Source organism: Protomyctophum parallelum (genome assembly GCF_964188405.1).
Source record: "Protomyctophum parallelum genome assembly, chromosome: 13".
Taxonomy (NCBI): domain Eukaryota; kingdom Metazoa; phylum Chordata; class Actinopteri; order Myctophiformes; family Myctophidae; genus Protomyctophum; species Protomyctophum parallelum.
Window position 1 is genome coordinate 31,885,791 of NC_139708.1, and position 23,325 is coordinate 31,909,115.

General features: G+C 47.4%; 1 protein-coding gene across 2 annotated transcripts in view; it reads right to left on the reverse strand.

Annotated features, from left to right (window-relative positions):
* prkar1b (protein kinase, cAMP-dependent, regulatory, type I, beta) overlaps positions 1-23,325 on the reverse strand; it is a 118,546-nt gene that overhangs the window by 44,636 nt on the left and 50,585 nt on the right. For both annotated transcript variants that reach the window (XM_083779384.1, XM_083779385.1), the window contains one exon: positions 6,815-6,876. In XM_083779384.1, coding sequence (XP_083635510.1) covers positions 6,815-6,876 — 62 coding nt within the window. The remainder of the gene's footprint in view (positions 1-6,814; positions 6,877-23,325) is intronic.

Genomic DNA, 23,325 nt, shown 5'->3' on the forward strand with positions numbered 1-23,325 from the left:
ACGCACGCACGCACGCACGCACGCACACACACACACACACACACACACACACACACACACACACACACACACACACACACACACACACACAGAGGGACTATACTTTGTGGTGACAACGTAACCAACTGTTCAATAAAAATGGTCTATTTTACCTGCTGGCGTAACCTATCCATGACCTACAGTAATCACAACTCTAACATCAAAAGCCTCATCCCTTACCCAAAAGCATACCCTAATCCTTAACTGAATAGTTTTTTAATATATTATTGTAAAAAACAAAAAACAGTATTAGAATTTCCATTTTGTTCATGGGGACCAGGAGACTATAGCCCATCACACACCGTCTGCGACTGCCGCACGTCAAAACAGCCGCCTCCATTATTTTCAATGAACCTATCGCACACCGGCGGCCTCCGACGCGCGCTGGCGCGTCGCCCGGCGCGACGCGGCGCCGATAGAACCAGTTCTATTTTCCAGGCGGCGCCGCGCGGCAACGCGTCGTGCCGCGTCGGACGGAGCCGAGTGTGTGTTGGGCTTATGTTATCACCTCTGTCCCGTCAGTTCGCCCGCCCGTCTTTTGCTACTATACTCCTGCATCTGTCAGATTTTCCATGTTCTTTTCCAATTGGCTATGACTTGCCCTGCAAGGGCAACCCGGCCTGGTGGAGACCTGCTGCGCTCCGAGCACTTGTCTAGTTCTGACTTTACTATCCTCGTGGCACGCACGCACGCACGCACGCACGCACGCACGCACGCACACACACACACACACACACACACACACACACACACACACACACACACACACACACACACACACACACACGCACGCACGCAGGCACGAACGTGAGTATTTCTCTCCCTCTTTCCTTGTAATTTCTCCCCGCATATTCCAGTGAAGAGAACAGTCTGTGCGTATCTTCTTTTCCATGGGCATGTATCGTATGAATGGAGGGCCTCTTGGACAGCTGCAGGGCGCGCTGAGTAGAGCGTCCTTTTATACCATGCATATTTCACTGCCTGCCAATATACCTCTCTTTAACACATTCTGACCTGAGATCAGATTAAAAAAATGTCTTCTACATCCTGACAGTTTTCTGAAAAAGCCATGTTTCTATGTCAGTCGTTCTATGTCAGATCTACAAGCTCGTAGCGCGCCACTCGGTGGCGCGCTATGAGCTTGTAGACATAGGCGGAGCTTGAACTTGACGCCTGGGGGTGCGACACGCTTTGCTTTGTTTGACCTTTATTTTATTATTTTAGCGTTTTTACAATGCCCTAACCCCTAAAAATGAGTTATTTAGGTAGTACAGCAGCTCACACACATACACACATGCACTACAGCCGTACAGCGAGTCATCATATCATGATAAGAGAGATGATTACAAACTACAGTCAGAAGCCAGAAGTTAAGTTAAAAAAAAAAAATGATATATATATTTTTTTGCCAGGGGGTGCAGTGCCCCCCCCCCTGCACCCCCCAAGCTCCGCCCATTGTAGATCTGCTATTTTTCAATAGCTAAAGCATAACACGATGCTAACACCAAAATTGGTTCCCGCCCAAAATGGGTTAAAGAACACGGCAGCACCATGAAGAAACAGCTCTCATTAAGGCTCTTTGGGTTAAATGGGTTAAAGAACACGGCAGCACCATGAAGAAACAGCTCTCATTAATGCTCTTTGCGTGGCTTAACGGCGGAAAAACCTGCTTATAAGAACAATGCCTCGGCCGCGGGAGAAGCACACCAGAGAGGCCTACACAGCAACAAACACCGTCGGTTCGTGTGTTTAAATTACAGCCTGACGTTTTATTTTTATTTATTTTTTATCTGCAGCGAGATCGCTATACTTTCCATGGAAAACATAAAGCGCCCACCTCCCTCCGACCCCCCTCAGTCAGCTCAGCACACACACCCACCCAGATATAGAGTTACTTTATACACGTGGCCATACTGTATGTATTCCGTTTGGGCTCATAAAGCCTTCCAATAAAGTTCTGCCTACGTTAATTAGGCTCTCGGTTAAGTCAGGCTTATTCTTCACCGTACGACAGTGTGTCGCACGGTGAAATATAGCATAGTGTCTTGAGCTGAGATCAAATCCAGATCACAAACTCACCATTCCGCCATGCAACAACAGGCAACGCTAAAAAAGCAGTGCTTCAAGTAATCACCAGACTATACTCTAAAAACTGGTCAAAAATCAGACAAGTCTGAAGCGAGTGGTGCAATAGCACCCCCTATTGGTACTCTAAACATCGGGACATAGGTACATAGGTTAGGACATGGGGACATTGCTGTTCCTTGGAGTGGTTGCACCACTCAAACATTGTGACAAGCTCACACGTTGTGAAAGCTTTATATTTCCACAATACTGTATTATAATACTGTTATTTGTGGAACCGAGTCAAACTAAATGTATTGCCTCAACTCCTACTGGGGGTCCCCAGTTAACCCATTTTGGGCAGGAACCCCTTTTCGTGTTAGCATTATGTTGTGCTTTAGCAATTGAAAAATAGCAGATCTACGAGCTTGTAGGTCTGCTATTTTTGAAAGATCGAAGAACGACTGACATAGAAACATAGCTTTTTCAGAAAACTGTCAGGATGTAGAAGACATTTCTAGAATCTGGGGGGTCGCGGCATGAAAAGGTTGACCAAACTTCACTGCCTTTAAAGAAGCCGGTATTGCATGCGGCCACTCCTGTGGGCTCGCTACCATCTGGACAAGCAGACAAACACCGATATCATGTGTGTGCTAGTGTAGTTCTGCTATCGTCGCCGTGCAACAACCGGGAGAAAATGATCCCCATTAGACTGCCAACCACATGGAGGTGCATTATGAAACAACAGAGATGGGGTGTGTGTGTGTGTGTGTTCCCCTCCTCTCGGAGGAACAAGTGTCTAATGGTGCATATGTGTGTACATGACATATTAAGTGTGTGTGTGTGTGTGTGTGTGTGTGTGTGTGTGTGTGTGTGTGTGTGTGTGTGTGTGTGTGTGTGTGTGTGTGTGTGTGTGTGTGTGCATTACTGCTATTAAGCGGAGAGTGCTTGGAACGCTGAACGCTCCCTGTGTGTAAAGTTCACGGGAGTTCACACGGCTAATTAATACTGAGTGGAGAGTTGCTCGTTAATCATACAGGACTATTTGTCTCGGAGGAAGCGGCCCTCCCTCCCCGTCTGTCCTGCCAGAGACCTCAGACACACACACACGCACACACACACACACACGCACACGCACACGCACACACGCACACACGCATACACACACACACACACACACACACACACACACACACACACACACACACACACACACACACACACACACACACACATGCACACAAGTTGACATAACTATACTTCGATCGTAGATCGTCTATTTTCCACTATGAGACACTGGAGTGTGCATACAGTATAAATCAGAATAACTCCCGACAGCTAAACCTAACCTCTAATTGTCTAATCCTAATATACTGTAGCCCCAACATGACATTCTAAAATATTTATCTTTTTTTTTTCATTTCTCTTTTGTCACGATATCTATTTCTTACATTCCACTATACTTGTGGGGACATTCAGCCCTCATAAGTATAGTACACACACACACACACACACACACACACACACACACACACACACACACACACACACACACACACACACACACACACACACACACACACACACACACACACACAACCTGCTGCAACCTGGCCCCTGCTGCTATCTCTCCCTCTCTATCTCTCCCTCCCTCCCTCCATCCCTCTTTCATCTCATCCACTGCACTTTTTTCAATCCCTCTCACTCCGTCTCTCCATTCTTCCTCTCTTCCTGTCTTTTATCACATCGGCTCTGAAGGCTTTGTTTCGCGCCCGTCCCCCCCCCCCCCCCACCCCGGGTCCCAAGAGCGTAGGTAAATATTTGACCAGGACACGCGCACGTGGTCGTCCGTGCACACGCACAAAACACACACACACACACACACAGACACACAGACACACACACACACACACACACACACAGGCCGATGTACTCAGCCCCACAGTGCGGCCCTTGTTTCAACACAGGGTGATTGTAACGAGTAACTGGCCGTGCGCAGAAGGAAAACACTGGGCTGCATCCTTGGCTTTCACCTTGTTTTTCAGCCACCAGGCTGGTAACTCCACGCTGTAAACGCCACGCCGAGCAGCGCGCTCATTTCTCAAAATGATGTGGAGGCTTTCCATTTTCATATTTTGGAGCACTCCGCAGTATATATGAAGAGCTTGAGACTCCATGCAACGCCTACACCACAAACACCAAAGGTTTATCGGTATGCGGTTTTGGTAACAAGAGCGTCTTCAAAACATGCTCTGAAGATGTTTTGATGTGCAGCTCGCTGCTTGCATGGAGTTTCTATATATGTTCAGAGAGAATCTAAATCAGAATAGCCTTTATTGTATGAAACAACAAAATTGAGTAGCAATCCAGCTCAGTGCATTTAAAAACAGACATAAAATACTCTATAATGAAACAGGCCCATCAAAGGTTCATAAAGTTCTGTGCAGAGTTTAGAAACTATATTTCTCAGTCTATTTGTTCTTGATATTTATTTTTTGAATAATATTAATAATATTTTTGGTGTGCAGGCTATACTATAGTGACATTCTCGGTATTAATTTAACACCGAAAGAGCCGGGTTAGTACCTGCAAGGGTACGGTGTACCAATACATTTTGGGTGGGAACCCCTTTTGGTGTTTTAAACATGTTTTCTTTTTTTTTTTCTTTTTTTTTTTATATCCCACAATTTTGTAACCCATTTTTCACCCCTGTGTCAATCATCTAATGTGATCCTGGGCTCTACACACCCTCCACCAACCTAGTCCATGCTTCCTTCATGCCTGAGTGTCCAAGTTGCTCCTTTACACCTGACAGGGGGGAGTTTCCCTGGTTGGACGTAGTGCGTGGAAGGAACACGTTATTCCAACCAGTTCCTTTCCCCTCCATTAAACATGTTATAATTTAGCTATTGAAAAATAGCAGATCTACAAGCTCATAGCGCGCCACTACGAGCTTGTAGGTCTGCTATTTTTGAAAAATCGTGAAAATATTTATTTCAGAAAACTGGAGGATTTAGAAGAATGTTTTTTAATTTTGAGGTCAGGCCTAAATGGGTTAAGCCCAGTTCCAAATGCCCCCGGCATAGTCCATACTGTACATTATGAACTTGTGCATACTTGTGTGCTATCACATAAAGTTACATTACATCACAGAATACAACAAAAAAATAAACCACGTTTGTACGATTTAGGAATACAGTAAAAGCGCCTCGTTTGTGTAAATACTTTTTGGGCCGCGCACGCGATAACTCTGAGCTTTGTCTAAATAGTGTGTGCTTGTGCGGCCAGGCTCGACAGTATTCCAGACGTTAGGAGGTGACATCAGCTACCCATACTGTGTACTGTACTCTACTGTATATCACTGGAGGCTGTCTGGAGGGGGCTCGACTCATTATCACCAAATTAGGACTGATACTATGCTGTCTGGAGGGAGGCAGGACAAACCTAGTCAATGTGTGCGTGTGTGTGTGTGTGTGTGTGTGTGTGTGTGTGTGTGTGTGTGTGTGCATGTGCGTGTGCGTGTGCGTGTGCATGTGTGTGTACTGTATCCAGTGTTTCCCAAACACTGGATTGGGGAACATTTTCATGGGTCATGAATATCTTTTTGTTATTTATTTATTTTTATTTTATTCAGAAAAATAACAAAAAAAAGTCTGTTTTCCCCGTGTCCCCTAGGCCTACCCTCACAGAAATAAAAATAATAGATCTACAAGCTCGATGGATTTTTGTAAAATTGGGTCTCATGCAGGGTTAACACAAAATTATCTTGTGGGTCTCCGCTGAAAAGGTTGGGGAACCCCCGAGGCACGCATGGTTTTGCCGTGCGCGAGGCGTGTGGCGTGCGCACAAGAGTTGGCACCGCACATGCAATAACACAGGAGAAAGTGCGTTTGTTTGTGTCTGAGACAATGTGTGATCCAGGCGCTCTTAAGTATGCTGTTTGAGCGTGTCTGTGTTTGATAGAGACGGGGGCACCGGAAAAATACTGTCTAGCGTTGCGAGGCCCTGCGTTCCTTCAAAGCACCGCCGACCGCCGCGGTGAAGAGCATCAACGTCTGTCCTCAGTCAGACGGAAGGAAGTATAGTGTTGATTTTGACAGCACATTTTTTTTTCGTTTTAGTAGTCTTTATTTATAGTTTTAGTAGTCTTTTGAATAAAATTCCATTTAGTTTCAGCCGTATTTTTGTCATCTGAAATGTTTTAGTCAACTAAATGTCACAGATTTTAGTCGACTAAATCTACAGTTGACAATGCGTCGCACTTTTCGGAGTGCAACCGAGCATAAAATGACTTATCTTTTACTGGATCTCTTCTCCACTAGTCCCTCCCTAACATTTTAGGGTAGTTTTTATTTGTTGACAAAATTGTCAGAATATTACTGGTCAGAATCGAGCGGAGTCACTATGAGATGCAATTGTGACGCAGCATCCTTTGAGTGAACTGTATCTGGAAGTAGCTGAAAGATAGCCAAACAAAATAGCAGATCTACAAGCTCGGATAAGAGTACACCTGCTGGCTTGATTAGGCTATACGGACACCCCGATTTGACATGATTTAGATCTCTTTGTCCTCGATCTACACCCCCAGTGTAAATATAACGCAAAGCATGTGAATGGAACCAAAATTGTCCTATAACAAAGGGCCAAACTCTTTGATTGTTGAATCTATTCTATACACGTGATTCAAAATAATATATAGGTTGATACACACCTTGCTGGATGACCGTTTCTCCGGCGATGTGCGTGACGGGGAACATGGCATCGAAAATGTCACTGCAGCAGGAGAAAGAGAGAGGGGGGAGAGGGGGAGAAGGGCAAGGAAGAGGTTAGACAGAAAGTGATCAACAATTTACACACAGTGATATAAATATTGTCACAATACCCCCTGTTATAATTTTACCCCAACCCTCCCCCCCATCCGTCCTTGTGCGCTCCTGTAAACACGTGCACACAGAACCACACACAGCAGAGAGTGTGTTTGCTGTGTGGAAGTGCTGCATGACAGGCTGTATGGAGCAGCCATCATCGCTGTGTTAACTCTGTCGTCTCAGGGCCTTTATTCATGGGCAAACAAACAGTGTAGCCACGGAGACCAGCCTGGGAACTGTGAACGACCCCGGCGAAGCCACACACATACACACACACACACACACACACACACACACACACACACACACACGTAAATGCGCAGCATTGCAAGCACGCACGCACATGCACAAATTCCAAAGGTCCACCTGTATACTGTATGTGCACCGGCTCAGCTCCATCACAACATCTGACCAATCTCCAGCGACCAAAACACACACGCTTTCCCTCCAACGCAGACACGCCGTGTCCAACACATACGCGACAGCACAGGTTCTTCCACACAGCCCAGAGACGTGGAGTCAATCCCTCGTCAGTCCAGAGACAGTCCAAATGGACAGGAGGGACGGGGAAACATGCCAGTCCCACATGAAGTTAAGAGCCACAAGCGATCGCTTATGCCATGTTCCAGGCGAAAATGGCAAAACGTTTTCGGGATTGAATGTTTTTCCAAATATTTTCTTTTGGTGGTGCAACCACTCCAAGGAACAGAAATGCCCGTCCCGCCCTATACTGTATGTCCATCCCTATGTCTGTATGTCCCTATCTTTAGGGTACCAACAGGGGGCGCTGTTGCACCACACACTTCAGACAGGTCTGATTTTTGAGGGGCGCTAGCCCCATATACAGCCAGGTTTACTGTTTGTTTTTAGTTCAATGTTTATTTTAAAAACGCCATTGACAATGAAGAGAAATTAATGTTTGTTTTGACACCGTTTGTTTTACATCATCATTACATCACCTAATCATAGCAACATGAGTTAGACTTTAGTATATTAAGAGTTAGATGAGTTGTAAGACGATAAGAGCGCGCCTCACTTCACACAGGTGTGATTTTTCTGTTTAGAATGTTTTAACTTAAAAGAAGGCATAATTAAATAATTACAAATTATACATCAAGATAAATGGATACAAATTTGTATTTTTTTTATTAGTACGGTAATCAGTATAGTCTACTCTAGGACTCTCCAGATTGGGGATGGTAGGATTCAGTGAAGGGTTTCATCCTGCCTAGTCATTTAGCACCATGCTGGCCAACAGACACATTCAGTCAGTTAGCACCATGCTGGCCAACAGACACATTCAGTCAGTTAGCACCATGCTGGCCAACAGACACATTCAGTCAGTTAGCACCATGCTGGCCAACAGACACATTCAGTCAGTTAGTTAGCACCATGCTGGCCAACAGACACATTCAGTCAGTTAGCACCATGCTGGCCAACAGACACATTCAGTCAGTTAGCACCATGCTGGCCAACAGACACATTCAGTCAGTTAGTTAGCACCATGCTGGCCAACAGACACGTTCAGTCAGTTAGCACCATGCTGGCCAACAGACACATTCAGTCAGTTAGCACCATGCTGGCCAACAGACACATTCAGTCAGTTAGCACCATGCTGGCCAACAGACACATTCAGTCAGTTAGCACCATGCTGGCCAACAGACACATTCAGTCAGTTAGCACCATGCTGGCCAACAGACACATTCAGTCAGTTAGCACCATGCTGGCCAACAGACACATTCAGTCAGTTAGCACCATGCTGGCCAACAGACACATTCAGTCAGTTAGCACCATGCTGGCCAACAGACACATTCAGTCAGTTAGTTAGCACCATGCTGGCCAACAGACACATTCAGTCAGTTAGCACCATGCTGGCCAACAGACACATTCAGTCAGTTAGCACCATGCTGGCCAACAGACACATTCAGTCAGTTAGTTAGCACCATGCTGGCCAACAGACACGTTCAGTCAGTTAGCACCATGCTGGCCAACAGACACATTCAGTCAGTTAGCACCATGCTGGCCAACAGACACATTCAGTCAGTTAGCACCATGCTGGCCAACAGACACATTCAGTCAGTTAGCACCATGCTGGCCAACAGACACATTCAGTCAGTTAGCACCATGCTGGCCAACAGACACATTCAGTCAGTTAGCACCATGCTGGCCAACAGACACATTCAGTCAGTTAGCACCATGCTGGCCAACAGACACATTCAGTCAGTTAGCACCATGCTGGCCAACAGACACATTCAGTCATTTAGCACCATGCTGGCCAACAGACACATTCAGTCAGTTAGCACCATGCTGGCCAACAGACACATTCAGTCAGTTAGCACCATGCTGGCCAACAGACACATTCAGTCAGTTAGCACCATGCTGGCCAACAGACACGTTCAGTCAGTTAGCACCATGCTGGCCAACAGACACATTCAGTCAGTTAGCACCATGCTGGCCAACAGACACATTCAGTCAGTTAGCACCATGCTGGCCAACAGACACATTCAGTCAGTTAGCACCATGCTGGCCAACAGACACATTCAGTCAGTTAGCACCATGCTGGCCAACAGACACATTCAGTCAGTTAGTTAGCACCATGCTGGCCAACAGACACATTCAGTCAGTTAGCACCATGCTGGCCAACAGACACATTCAGTCAGTTAGCACCATGCTGGCCAACAGACACATTCAGTCAGTTAGCACCATGCTGGCCAACAGACACATTCAGTCAGTTAGCACCATGCTGGCCAACAGACAACTGGAACTACAGCACATTCAAACTGAACTTGAAAGTTGTACTTGTGTTGCTGCTGCTATACACTGCTCTACTTCTCAGTTGAAAGTGACAGTATTTATTTACACAAGTCGTCAACGGTAATTAATACCATAATTGACGTAGGAATAGGGCCTAAATACAACAAGGTTATCGTTGGACCAAATCAACATTCCTCTGAGGTTTCCGTCAGTGACTCTTTCTATAAAAACCCGCCGTGTAGTTTCTATGCGTGACCCTTGTTGTCGTTTCGGCCCTGCGATCAAAGCCTCGCCTCTGAGTGTATCTTTTGACAAGGGCTGCTGAGAAAACAAACAGAGGGACGGGTGCGCCTGAGTTAGTTAGTTTGTGCTTTGGCGGCGAGGCAGGAACAGGGGGCCGGCTAGGCCGCTGCTAATCGTGGCCGTTTAATTGCACGGCGCTTCGGCAGATTAAACGGTCCACCGCCGGGGATCGTGTCGGGGCAGGATTGAGACGCTCGCCCTCCTTCCTCCTCTCGATGCCGTCTCTCTGCTGCTCCAGGCTGGATTGATCTATCAAATCATCCACATACCATCCGTCTTATAGGGAAAAGGTATAGAAAAACAATAAAAAGGGAGGTCAGGAATATCATAAGAAGATGTAGACTGCACGACCCGCTGAGTGAATGATGGGCGAGTTTCAGCCTGTCCCAGGTGTGTGTGTGTGTGTGTGTGTGTGTGTGTGTGTGTGTGTGTGTGTGTGTCTGCGTGCGCGTGCGTGAGTGTGTGCGTGCGTGAGTGCGCGTGATTAAATATGTGTCTGTCTGTCTGCATGTGTCTAAGCATTGCCAGTGAAGACACGCAGGCTTGTACAAAATAATAAATGCGTGGGTGGGTGAGTGATTCTCGCACTGGGTGAAAGTGAAACGCGGTCACTAAGACATCGAAGAGCGTATATATGAGAAGGGTTCTCACTGCACGCTACGGCGGACATAATAAACACCAGAGTGTTGTGTAATGTGAACTTAAGGTAGGTAAAAGGCCCGGGTCAACAGATGTTGCGGAGAGAGATCTGAGGATGTTATTGAGTGGTTTTGGAAGTGAACTGACTCTGCTGGTATTTGTTTATGTGACAGTGAATAAAAAGCAGGCTTGGAGAGGGTGGATGTGGGCCAACTGCACCCACAGGTAGCGCCTGTGTGTGCTGCTGCAGCTGGCCCACTGACTCACACGCACGCACGCACGCAACGCCGTGACACACACACACACGCAACCACGCACGCACGGGCATACGCATGCACGCGCATGCACGCATGCACACTGTGCACACACACACACCCTCCGGCCCATGCATGGACACACACAGTTGTGTTATAGAGCGTAGCTGTTGGGAAGAAACCTTGGATCTCCATATTTCAACTGTTTTTTTGTTTTTTTTCATAAATGCATGCTCTATTTTATACTTTGTTGTCTTTGTCACGTCGCTATTTTAGAAATTCTGAAAACGTTCGCTTAAAATAGCAACAGTCGGTTGAAACTTGTTAAATCTGTCTGTGGGTTTGATACATATTTAACCAATGTAGTTATATTAACAAGTTTGTGATTTCCTAAAAAGTATATATATATTTTTTTACATATAAGGTTTCTGCCCGACAGTGCTGCTATGCAACGACACACACACACACACACACACACACACACACACACACACACACACACACACACACACACACACACACACACAGGATGAAAGGGTCACGCACACACTCTGCACAGCCGATCTCACACATGACAAACACTGACTGGCACACATCAGGCTCGGCACAGGTGGTGACTGCCGGACGGCACGCCACCGAGCACCTGAGAGCACTTTGATATAGTGATTAGTCACAGCAACATCTGCGGCAGGCAGGCTATAGGCAGCACCCACAGCCGAGCCACCGCACGCGGGTGGGCAGCACCTGCACGCAGCGCGGGGGCCGTCTGCTTCTCCGCTCACATCCCAGATAATGTGACCAGTGCCAGCATAATATGCCTTAACTCGAAGCATGCAGCTTATATTATAAGCTGCATGCTTCTCAGTGGCGGGAAAAATGTACTCAATACCGCAATGTACAAAGTTCGGAATTCAAAGTTTACTTGAGTAAAGGTACTAAAGTATTGGTATCAAAATGTACAAACGTAGAAGGCACTCATTATGCAGAATGTCCCATTTCACAAGGTAATAAAAAAGTATTGAAATATTTTGAAAACAGCAGATCTTCAAGCTGTGAGCTCTTAACTGAGCTGAAAACTAGTTGTAAGAGGTCGCCTTTGCAGCGTCTGGCCCTATAGAGCAGAACAACATGCCCCTCCATATCCACTCAGTGTTTTTCTTTGTCTTGTTTTCTTAATTGTTGTTGTTGTTTTAGTTTTTTTGACCTGTACAGCACTTAAGGTCGACCTATGGTCGAGTTGAGTTGAGTAAACTTGTAGATTGGCTATTTTCAAATGGCCAAAATGTATAGAAGTGAACTGACTAATAATGGAATAATAATGTAATGCAAAATGTAAAATTAATATTTGTCTCTGAGATGTAGTGGAATAGAAGTAAACTTGAGTAAATATTACCTTACCTCACTGCTTCTCACCAGTGTTGCCATGTCTTGCTATTATAAGCGACTTTGGCCTTGTTTTTCCTGTAAAGTCACTTACATACATTACGTACAGTAAGCTATAAGTTAAATTACTTTTATCCATTTATCCTATATGCATTGTACGCAAATCGTAATAGCCACAACAACAAATTCCGGCGGAACAGACGACAAACCTAAATGTTTTTTTTTACCCCAACTCAATCACTCTGATGATGATGATGATGATGATGAAGACGAGGCCGATGCCTCCAGAGGCTGAGCAGCAGGAAGCTCCTCCTGAGCCGTGCTGCCTGGGGATCAAAGGCGCCGCTAGCCGCCGAGCGTCTGGGTAATTACTGTGACCGCCTCCCTCCCCTCCTCCTTTCTTCCCTCTCCCTGCACCCCCGTCCTCGCCGAGCGCGCAACAAAGACGCTCGCACGGGTAATTAACCCCCCGCCCGCCCCCCGCCCTGTCTCTACCTGTCTACGTCCTTCCCTTCTCTTCATCTCTCCAACTTCCTCTCTATCTGTTCGCTGTCACTTTTTTCCCCCTCAGACTCTCTCCCCCTTCTCCATTACCTGCTCCTTCCCTCTAATTCTACCACTAGGCCACTTATTTCTCCTATCTCTCAGTCTATCGATCCCACTCCCACTCGCCCAGCCCCCGCCTGCCACCCCACCGGCCTGTCTCTGATGGGTGGGGGGGGGGGGGGGGGGGCGGGCGATTAATCTTGTCCTTTCCGTACCTGTAGCCCCTCTAACCTTAAGAGAAGACAGAGTTACCCCTCCTCCTGACAATGCACATGCTGTTCTGAGGCAGAGAGAGAGAGAGAGAGAGAGAGAGAGAGAGAGACACACTGTACTAAGGCTCCAAGGGGCAATAGGAAGTTCACCTTGGCCCTGGGGAAGCAGGGGGAGAGGAAGAGTGTAGTCAGAGTAGTCAGTGTAGCCATGAGACAGAGTTACGACATTGAGGGGGCAGAAAACAGCCTGGTCACGTGGTTCATGTACTCGCACGAGACCATAGACTCCAATGCATTCCGTAAACTTCCGGTTGTCCCCTTTTGAAGGGACAAACGGTTCCATCTTATTGCATGACTGAAAATACGCATCAACTACAGTAGTACCTGGAGGTCAGTGTACTGTATGACATCATTCATCAACTACAGTAGTACCTGGAGGTCAGTGTACTGTATGACATCATTCATCAACTACAGTAGTACCTGGAGGTCAGTGTACTGTATGACATCATTCATCTAAACGTTGCTCGGGTTATTATGTGTTTGTGTGTGTGTGACAATGTTCCTTCATTGTACACAACACACACACAGACATATACATACGTACATGCACACACACAATCAAGGCTGGACAGGCACCGTGTGTGTGTGTGTGTGTGTGTGTGTGTGTGTGTGTGTGTGTGTGTGTGTGTGTGTGTGTCTGTGTGTGTGTGTGTGTGTGTGTACAGGGGAAAAGGCAACAAGTGAAAATGACGCCACCGTAATAATGTGAGTCAGCTATGGTGTCGGTGTGATTATATGATTACCACTAGAAAGAGATAGAAGGATCCTTTATGTGAGAACACGGGGCAGGAATCGCCGCTCAAGTCAAATGTTTACCAGACTACACACACACACACACACACACGCACGCACACCCACACACTCACACGCACGCACGCACACGCACACACACACACACACACACACACACACACACACACACACACACACACACACACACACACACACACACACACACACACACACACAATCATTGGGTGGAATTCACGGGATTGTGTGGGTGTTGTTCTCCGAGTCTAACATGAACGTAAAATGAAGCCTGTCAGTCCTTGTATTGTAAGTCGCCATCTTTCTAGATCCGTTTGGGCTCCGTTGGCTCCGTTGGTTTTTATTTTGACTCGAGTGGGAGGGGAATCCCGATCATAGACTGTAATGGTAGCCACGCCCCTCAGAACATGCACGACTTTATGGTCATTTTTTTAATAAATGGGACCATAATTTTCCAAAAAGAATATTATGACATTAGAAATGAGACTTTAAACTAGTGACTGGAAGCAGAAAGTATTCATGACCATGTTTATTAAGGTAATACAGTCTAGGTGAAGTTGGGCCCAAATACATGGACTTCTATGGGGATATGGGTTTTTCTGGGTCCAATGACAGCGCCACAACAGGCCATTATATGAACTTTCAGGAAATCCCGATTTCCTCAGTGGCTTCACAAAATATCTGTCTGACTGCCCCCCTGGTTCCAATCCAGCCACACACGAGGGCCTGTGTGGCCTGTGTGTGTGACGGACGGACGGGGTGACGTTTGACAACAGATAATCATCGTGACGGCGAGACACCATGATGTAGTGCTCTGTGATAAGGAGATAAAAAATAATGCATGCTACAAAATTCCCAGTGTTAGGCGATACCGCGCATCACTACAGATGCAAGAATAACCCAAAAATATGATAGTCTTTCTGTTTATACAAACGACATTAATAGGTGCACATTTATCTGCAAGCTCAGGCCTCAACCTGCAAACGTGTGTGCGTGTGCATGCACGCGCGCGCGCGTGTGTGTGTGTGTGTGTGTGTGTGTGTGTGTGCGTGCGTGTGCGTGCACGCACACACACCTTTTTCTCTCTCACGAACAGTCACATCGCATTGTTGCTTCCAAACAGCCGTAAAATGTGGTTTGCGGGGGTTTGATCCATTAGCAGAAATCAGGCCTACTCATTGCAGCTGGAGTGCTTGTTGTTTTTCCTCCTCCCTCCCCTCCCTCCCTCTCTCTTCTCCGAAGTCTCATCTGTTTATTTGCTCAGCAGCAGCAGACGCCTCTTATCATGGCGGCGTGGCAGATGCGGCCGGTTGTGTGCTGCTGCTTACATTACTAACCTCCATGAGTGCTGGCACCGCGCTCGGCAGAGCCATTTAACGCAGAGGGGGCTCGTTAATGACGCGTGAGCCCGCCGCCATGTCTTTGTGTTTGTCAATGGACCGGAGAACTTACGGCGTAGCGTACGCATACGTACGCGCTCCGTTGAGTTGCGTGCTGCCTTCTTTAACGAGGGAACTTGTCCACCGGGCTTCTCCCCCCGTGCGGAGGAGTCGAGGCATGCGGTTTAACAATAACCCAAATCATGCAACGACACCGAAACGTCGGGGGGGAACTTCCCAGTTCTCTGAGGCACAGTGTGTTTAGGCTTGGCAGCGCCGTGCCGCAGCATGGTTTGGCTGGTGGAAGGTTCATGCTGTGAGGCCTGGAGAAGGACTGCTGCTTTGCTTACTGCTACGGTCCCACACGGCTATTCGAACTGTTGCTTTTGGCAAATAAGGACAATGGTTTTGCAAGTCTAAAAGCCTTGCTTGTTAAGACGACTGTGTTGAAACCAGACCACTAAAGACCGCTGGGTTAGGATACCGAAGCAACGCTTAACACTCTGGGGATGTTGTGTTATACCGCACTTGAGAATAACTTCAGTCAGTGTTGGCCAAACATCATAAATACATTATGGATGTTTGAATTCTCTTCATAAAATTAGCTTTTCTCTAGGGACTAATCTGTGCTTTAAAATACATTAAACGGGTAAGACAAATATATAGCTGTCGTGTTGGATTACCCATTTTAAGCACGTTTCAAGTCTCTGCAAGTTGATTTCCATGCCTTACTGAAATGAATAGATCTAATGGTTTCCTCCAGAATCAAACAAAGTCCCAGCACGGTGGACACTCTGCAGTAATGTCATGTGTAGTGTAGTGTGTAGTGTAATGTCATGTGTAGTGTAGTGTGTAGTGTAATGTCATGTGTAGTGTGTAGTGTAATGTCATGTGTACGTAGTGTGTAGTGTGTAGTGTGTAGTGTGTAGTGTGTAGTGTAATGTCATGTGTAGTGTAGTGTGTAGTGTAATGTCATGTGTAGTGTGTAGTGTAATGTCATGTGTAGTGTAGTGTGTAGTGTGTAGTGTAATGTCATGTGTAGTGTAGTGTGTAGTGTGTAGTGTGTAGTGTAATGTCATGTGTAGTGTAGTGTGTAGTGTGTAGTGTGTAGTGTGTAGTGTGTAGTGTAATGTCATGTGTAGTGTAGTGTAGTGTGTAGTGTGTAGTGTGTAGTGTAATGTCATGTGTAGTGCGAGTCACCGCCAACAGGCTAAACATGCCAGAGCGCTGGTGTGGTTTCTGCTGTGCAGGGATTACAATGCATTTAGCCCCAGTTTACTGATGCGCTAAGCCCGAGTTAAACTTGCGTGCACCGAAAATAGAGCTTGTAGATCTGCAATGTTCAGTGTGCGTCACCGGCACGTAACTAAGTATAAATCAGTCATAAGAGCAACAACTATAATTCAGGCCTCAAGTTGTGCTTCTGAAAACATATCCCCCGAGGGGTGCACATCGTTGTATCCCCCGAGGGGTGCACATCGTTGTGGTCGAGTGGAATGTCCAAAACCATTCCTTTTTGTATCGATATAAAAAATGAAAATGAAAACAGCCAATCTACAAGCTTGCTATTTGAATTGACTTAAAAACGAATGAAATAAGGAGATACAAGGTTTCTTCCCAATGGCAACAATGCCAATGCCGCAGGTGATACACAGGAAAACAGCAAGACTGCGCCGCTACAACATGGAAGCCAAAAACCCATGTCTGCACAAAGAAAATGTGCATTGTGGCATAAACGAAGCCTGTGGAGGTCGTAGTAAACAGAAGCATTTATACTTTGGGTGTGTGACTCATCGTGGGTAAAACACAGCGATGGAAAACACCTTTATCCCGGGTTTAACGTCCACTATTGGCTAACACTGCTCACACGGAATAACCAGCTCACGCTGCTAATGTCTATTAGGACGGTACTATGGACAGATACAGTAAACCATTGTGTAACGGCAGAACCTGCCTAGGGTGATAACTACGCTATTGAGTACACACACACACACACACACACACACACACACACTATTATTTTGTACACATACAGTACATACAGTACTATAGTCACACGTGTCCACACAAATAGATAAAACACTACACACACAGACTGCAGGCAGGGAGCATCTGGAGACAGAGTGTTCAGCTGGACAATAGGCAGCAGTGTGAGAGAGGAGCGAGGAGCGGAGATGAAGGAGATGTAATTATAAAGCGCTAGGGCCGTTTAGGGAGGATATATTTATGACATGAAAGGCCTTGGCACGCGCCCTGTCCCTCCCTGGAGGGCCGACAGGGGACGCCGAGGCACCGGGCTGTTGCCAGCTACAGCCCCGTTGCCAGCTACAGCCCCGTTGCCTTCACGATACCCGCTCTGCCCGCCCGCCAGCCGGCCGGCCCGCCAAGTCAAAGGAAATGCTCTCCGTAAGGGCGGATGACTGGACAGGGGAAAGTGCTCATTAGACCAGACATGCCGCAGATTAGACAAGAGACACTCCGCAGACACCGCATTGCGTGACTGTTAAACAACCTCTAGTAAAGCTGACCGGCAGCTGGATTTGTGCGAGCATGCCTTGACCACATGGATGTTTTGCGCTGCCTGAGAATCCGTGCGCTGCCATTCAGGGACAAAGACAGCGGCCTTGGGAAACTGAACACATGTTAAGGGGAATCATTTCTGGTGCCCAGGGGACGATAAATAGCTTTTCTAGCCGCACCTGGTCTCACGACTGTACTGTAGTCAGGGAATATTATCAGAATAATCTGGGAATACATTTCTTACCAAGAATTTTCTTCACCAATGTGTTTGTAAAGGTGTCTACTAACATATCCCACATTGGATTATATATTCAACCACCCTAGGGGGATTTTTTTACAGCTGCTGATCAACCATCAACAACCAATATAAGGCAACATTTTCTAAATTTCATTATGCTTTAAGTAGCATGTGACATGTCAAACTAGGGGGTTTTCATGATTCTGAATCCATTGCAAGCATTTCGTTTTGCACAAAAAAAAAAACTCCTTGGGCTAAGAACGGCCATAGCCGTCATCACAAATGTGATGAGGTCAGCACACAAAGCCACTCGTTGGAGCGGCTAGTGCCGCTCCGACATATCCACGGGCTCACAATGCCTCGCTGTGTGACGCGTCGTGAGCTTGCCCGATCGGCAATTTTAGAAAACGTTTGAATATAGGGCTGAGTGGATGTCGACGGGTTTGTATTGGGTCCAGGCAGGCAGAAAGCCCAGAGGTGCTCCTCTACAGCCTGATGGCAACGATGACCGCTGCAGACGGTCAGCAACTAGAGGAGGAGGCCTAGCGGGAGGACGAGGACCACTGCAGACGGCCAGCAACTAGAGGAGGAGGAGGCCTAGCGGGAGGACGAGGACCACTGCAGACGGTCAGCAACTAGAGGAGGAGGAGGCCTAGCGGGAGGACGATGACCACTGCAGACGGTCAGCAACTAGAGGAGGAGGCCTAGCGGGAGGACGATGACCACTGCAGACGGTCAGCAACTAGAGGAGGAGGAGGCCTAGCGGGAGGACGATGACCACTGCAGACGGTCAGCAACTAGAGGAGGATGCCTAGCGGGAGGACGATGACCACTGCAGACGGTCAGCAACTAGAGGAGGAGGCCTAGCGGGAGGACGAGGACCACTTCCCTGTACTTCTCTTCGTGCTACCAAAGCCCCGCTGGCTCTCTCCCAGTACAGAATACACACCCTTGGCTCTGCTCCTCCTGAGGGCTCTCGCTCTCCAGTGACCTCCGACCCCGACGGCAGAGCGAACGTGGGGGTCCCAGAGCACGCCGGTGCCGTTTTTACCTTGACTTCATGACGAGCCAAAGTCAACTGGCCATTTATTACACAATAAAGACTTTCTTTTAAACAAATGTCTTACATTAGAGTGCCTTAAAGTAACCTCCGCGTGCGTTAAAACGAAGACCGACTTCAGCAGACGCAGTGATCTGAGGAGGTCTTATATAGCGAGGCTGAAGTGCTTTGTAGTGGAAGGATGCTGTGTTTAAAACCATGCAGAGGGCAGGTTGCACACCTGGCCCGCCTGGGTTTATATGGTTTGTAAAGCTGGATGTATCCTGTTGGGCCACAGCGTATACTGGTGTGTGTGTGTGTGTGTGTGCGCGCATGCGTTCGCACGCGCGTGTGTGTGTGTGTGTGTGCGTGTGTGGTGTGTGCATGCGTGCACATATTTCGGTCCCTGAGGGCCAGTGAGTTTATACTGGCGATCCTGTGTGACCTGTGCTCTACTGTGAACACCTGCTGAGGTAAAACTGATATTTACACACACAGCAATGGAAAGACCACCTGAGAGAGAGAGAGAGAGAGAGAGAGAGAGAGACAGAGAGGTGGGGTGTTGCATAACTAAGTAAAGAAATGATTGATGCCATGCTGCAGCACAATCTTCAGTGTGAATAAATTAAAAGCTAAAAAACAGATGGCTGCTGAAATATAAAAAGGATAATGTTATTATCGGTCAATAAAAAAAGTTGCTATGGTGATGACAACAAACAAACAGAAGAACACACGCACGCATGCACGCACGCGCGCACACACACACACACGCGCGCGCGCGCGCACACACACACACACCCTCACACACACACACACACACACACACACACACACACACACACACACACACACACACAGTACGTACGTGAAGACCAAAGACCATCTGATTACAGTAGCTAATCCTCACACCTTTGAGCCTAATTGCAGCGTTAGCCCAGCTGATACAGTATCACAGTGACCGGGCAGTGAACCGCTCCTGAATCCATCCTCCTTGGACCCTGCCAGCCCGCCGCTGCCAACCTCACACTGAGCATGCAAGGCCAGGGGCATCCCGCTCAAGACCAGGGGCAGCCCGCTCAAGACCAGGGGCAGCCCGCTCAAGACCAGGGGCAGCCCGCTCAAGACCAGGGGCAGCCCGCTCAAGACCAGGGGCAGCCCGCTGGGTCCCTCCGTCCACATGCTAGCCTCACACCAGGGGCAGCCCGCTGGGTCCCTCCGTCCACATGCTAGCCTCACACCAGGGGCAGCCCGCTGGGTCCCTCCGTCCACATGCTAGCCTCACACCAGGGGCAGCCCGTTGGGTCCCTCCGTCCACATGCTAGCCTCACACCAGGGGCAGCCTGCTGGGTCCCTCCGTCCACATGCTAGCCTCACACCAGGGGCAGCCCGCTGAGTCCCTCTGCCCACATGCTAGCCTCACACCAGGGGCAGCCCGTTGGTTCCCTCCGTCCACATGCTAGCCTCACACCAGGGGCAGCCCGCTGAGTCCCTCTGCCCACATGCTAGCCTCACACCAGGGGCAGCGCGCTGGGTCCCTCCGTCCACATGCTAGCCTCACACCAGGGGCAGCCCGCTGGGTCCCTCCGTCCACATGCTAGCCTCACACCAGGGGCAGCGCGCTGGGTCCCTCCGTCCACATGCTAGCCTCACACCAGGGGCAGCCCGCTGGGTCCCACCATGATGGTGTTGGTGCAGCGCCACGGGCCCAGAACTCTGAGTGTGTGAGTTTAGTGAAAGGCGAGAGAGAGAGAGAGAGAGAGAGAGAGAGAGATTCCAGTGTGTAATATGGTGTTGTTGAGAGGCAGCCAGTTGAGGAAGCTCGTTACAATGGTAAATACCAGACAGCTGAGGCCTACATGAACACCTCATTCGCACTCACGCACGCCTATTAAAGTTCATTAGCAACAATTTGAAGGTCATAGCAAGTCATTCCACCGCTCTGACTACTGCTCAGAACATAGCCATCCCACACGCACGCACGCAGGCACGCACACACGCAGGCACACATGCACACACAGCTGACATGCAGTAGAGTGGAGGATGAGGCCGGAGAGGTGCAGAGAGTTCTCTCTCTACCTGCCCTGTTTTCCGGGTGCTGGAGCAAGTTGCTCGTGTGCGATGCCGTCTCTCACAGCCTAGGCACCGGCCACAGACTTTTTACGGGTACAGGTTTTAGTGGAGTGGGAGGAGTACAAAGCATTGCGGACTGGCACTGCTGCTGCACAACGTGAAGCTTATCAACACGTGTCCCGACATACTGTCCCTTATTATCGTAAAGTCGGGTAGTGTACATTGTTTATTTTGCACCGAGGAGCCATGTGTGTCTGACTGTCTGACTCTGTGTTGACTGTGTACATCGCCTCGGCTAAAAACAAAAGGGAAGCCTGACGTATGCTTCGCCGTACGACGTGTCGTATGTTAAACAAATAGCTGATCTGCAAGCTCACAACGTGTCGCCTCCGCAACATGTTGTGAGCTAGTAGATCGGCTATTAAAAAAAAAAAAAAAAAAAAAAAGGATCTAAATATTGCTTTGAAGCTCATATTATCCTTAGGAAGTTTGTATTAGAATATGCATATAGGGCTGGACCACACATGGACCTATAGCTGCAATTTTTTAAATAATGGGATGAATCTAGAGTACTCTCCATTGACTCCCCAGTCCCCACTTATCCAATAAATATCGTTTTTCTATAAGTTATTCATGCATCCCTCTTTTATCCATCCGGCGAGACAGGTCGCCGCATTTTGGGAGCACCAAGTAACTTCTCCAGGTGCTCCTCTGAGTACTAGACCAAAAACGTTGTGTGCAGCCCTGAACATGGATCATTTTCAAACAAAGGCGGCAGCATTAGTTTAAGGGCTATGTACACACACACACACACACACACACACACACACACACACACACGGGTGTAGTGTGCACACACTCACACGTACGCACAAGTATAGCTGGGGCCCGTTCCACAAAACTTGGATTAGAGATTAAGCCGGGATTTAACAGATATCCTGATTTAATATATCCTGGATCAGCGATTAACCGGTTTCATGAAAGCTGGTTAATCTTGCCAGATTAATTTAACCAGTTGACCTGGATATGTTGAGGCTTGATTCGGTTTCATGAAAGTGATGCTACATTAGTTACCATGGAAACTAATGCTTTGGATTTAGCCTGCTCCGGACCAGGCTAACAGCCAGGTTTAACCTAATCCTGATGCCGTTCATTAAGCAGTCAAACTGATCACAAACCAATTATGTTTTCCACACTTTTATGGGTTTATGTTGCCTTATTTTCATCGGTCTGCATTAAAGGACTAATTTAAGCACTATATAAAATCAAAGAACCAAAATATATAGGCTGCACAACATCATGACAGCTTGTGAGCTTGTAGATCAGCTGCTTTTGGTGAATGTTCCCCAGAATAGGTTTGCTGTCGTGCAAGTGCACGGTTAAGAAGAATTATTATATTATATTATATTATATTATATTATATTATATATACACACGCACGCACGCACACACACGCACACACCTCTCCCAGCCATGATGTCAACCCCCAAATATGACAAACATGTTCCACCCTGCTGCTCTGCTCTCCATTTCTATTACCCTATATCTCCTCTCCTCTCTATTACCCTATATCTCCTCTCCTCTCTATTACCCTATATCTCCTCTCCTTTCTATTACCCTATATCTCCTCTCCTCTCTATTACCCTATATCTCCTCTCCTCTCTATTACCCTATATCTCCTCTCCTTTCTATTACCCTATATCTCCTCTCCTCTCTATTACCCTATATCTCCTCTCCTCTCTATTACCCTATATCTCCTCTCCTTTCTATTACCCTATATCTCCTCTCCTTTCTATTACCCTATATCTCCTCTCCTTTCTATTACCCTATATCTCCTCTCCTCTCTATTACCCTATATCTCCTCTCCTTTCTATTACCCTATATCTCCTCTCCTTTCTATTACCCTATCTCCTTTCCTCTCCTCTCTATTACCCTATCTCCTTTCCTCTCCTCTCTATTACCCTATCTCCTTTCCTCTCCTCTCTATTACCCTATCTCCTTTCCTCTCCTCTCTATTACCCTATCTCCTTTCCTCTCCTCTCTATTACCCTATCTCCTTTCCTCTCCTCTCTATTACCCTATGCCCTCTCCTCTCAAGTATTTAATGCTGCTATAGTTTAGCGCAGTCGAACACTTTTTCGGCTTTCATTTTGATGTTTACCTTTGCACTAGTCTGTATTTAATTTGTT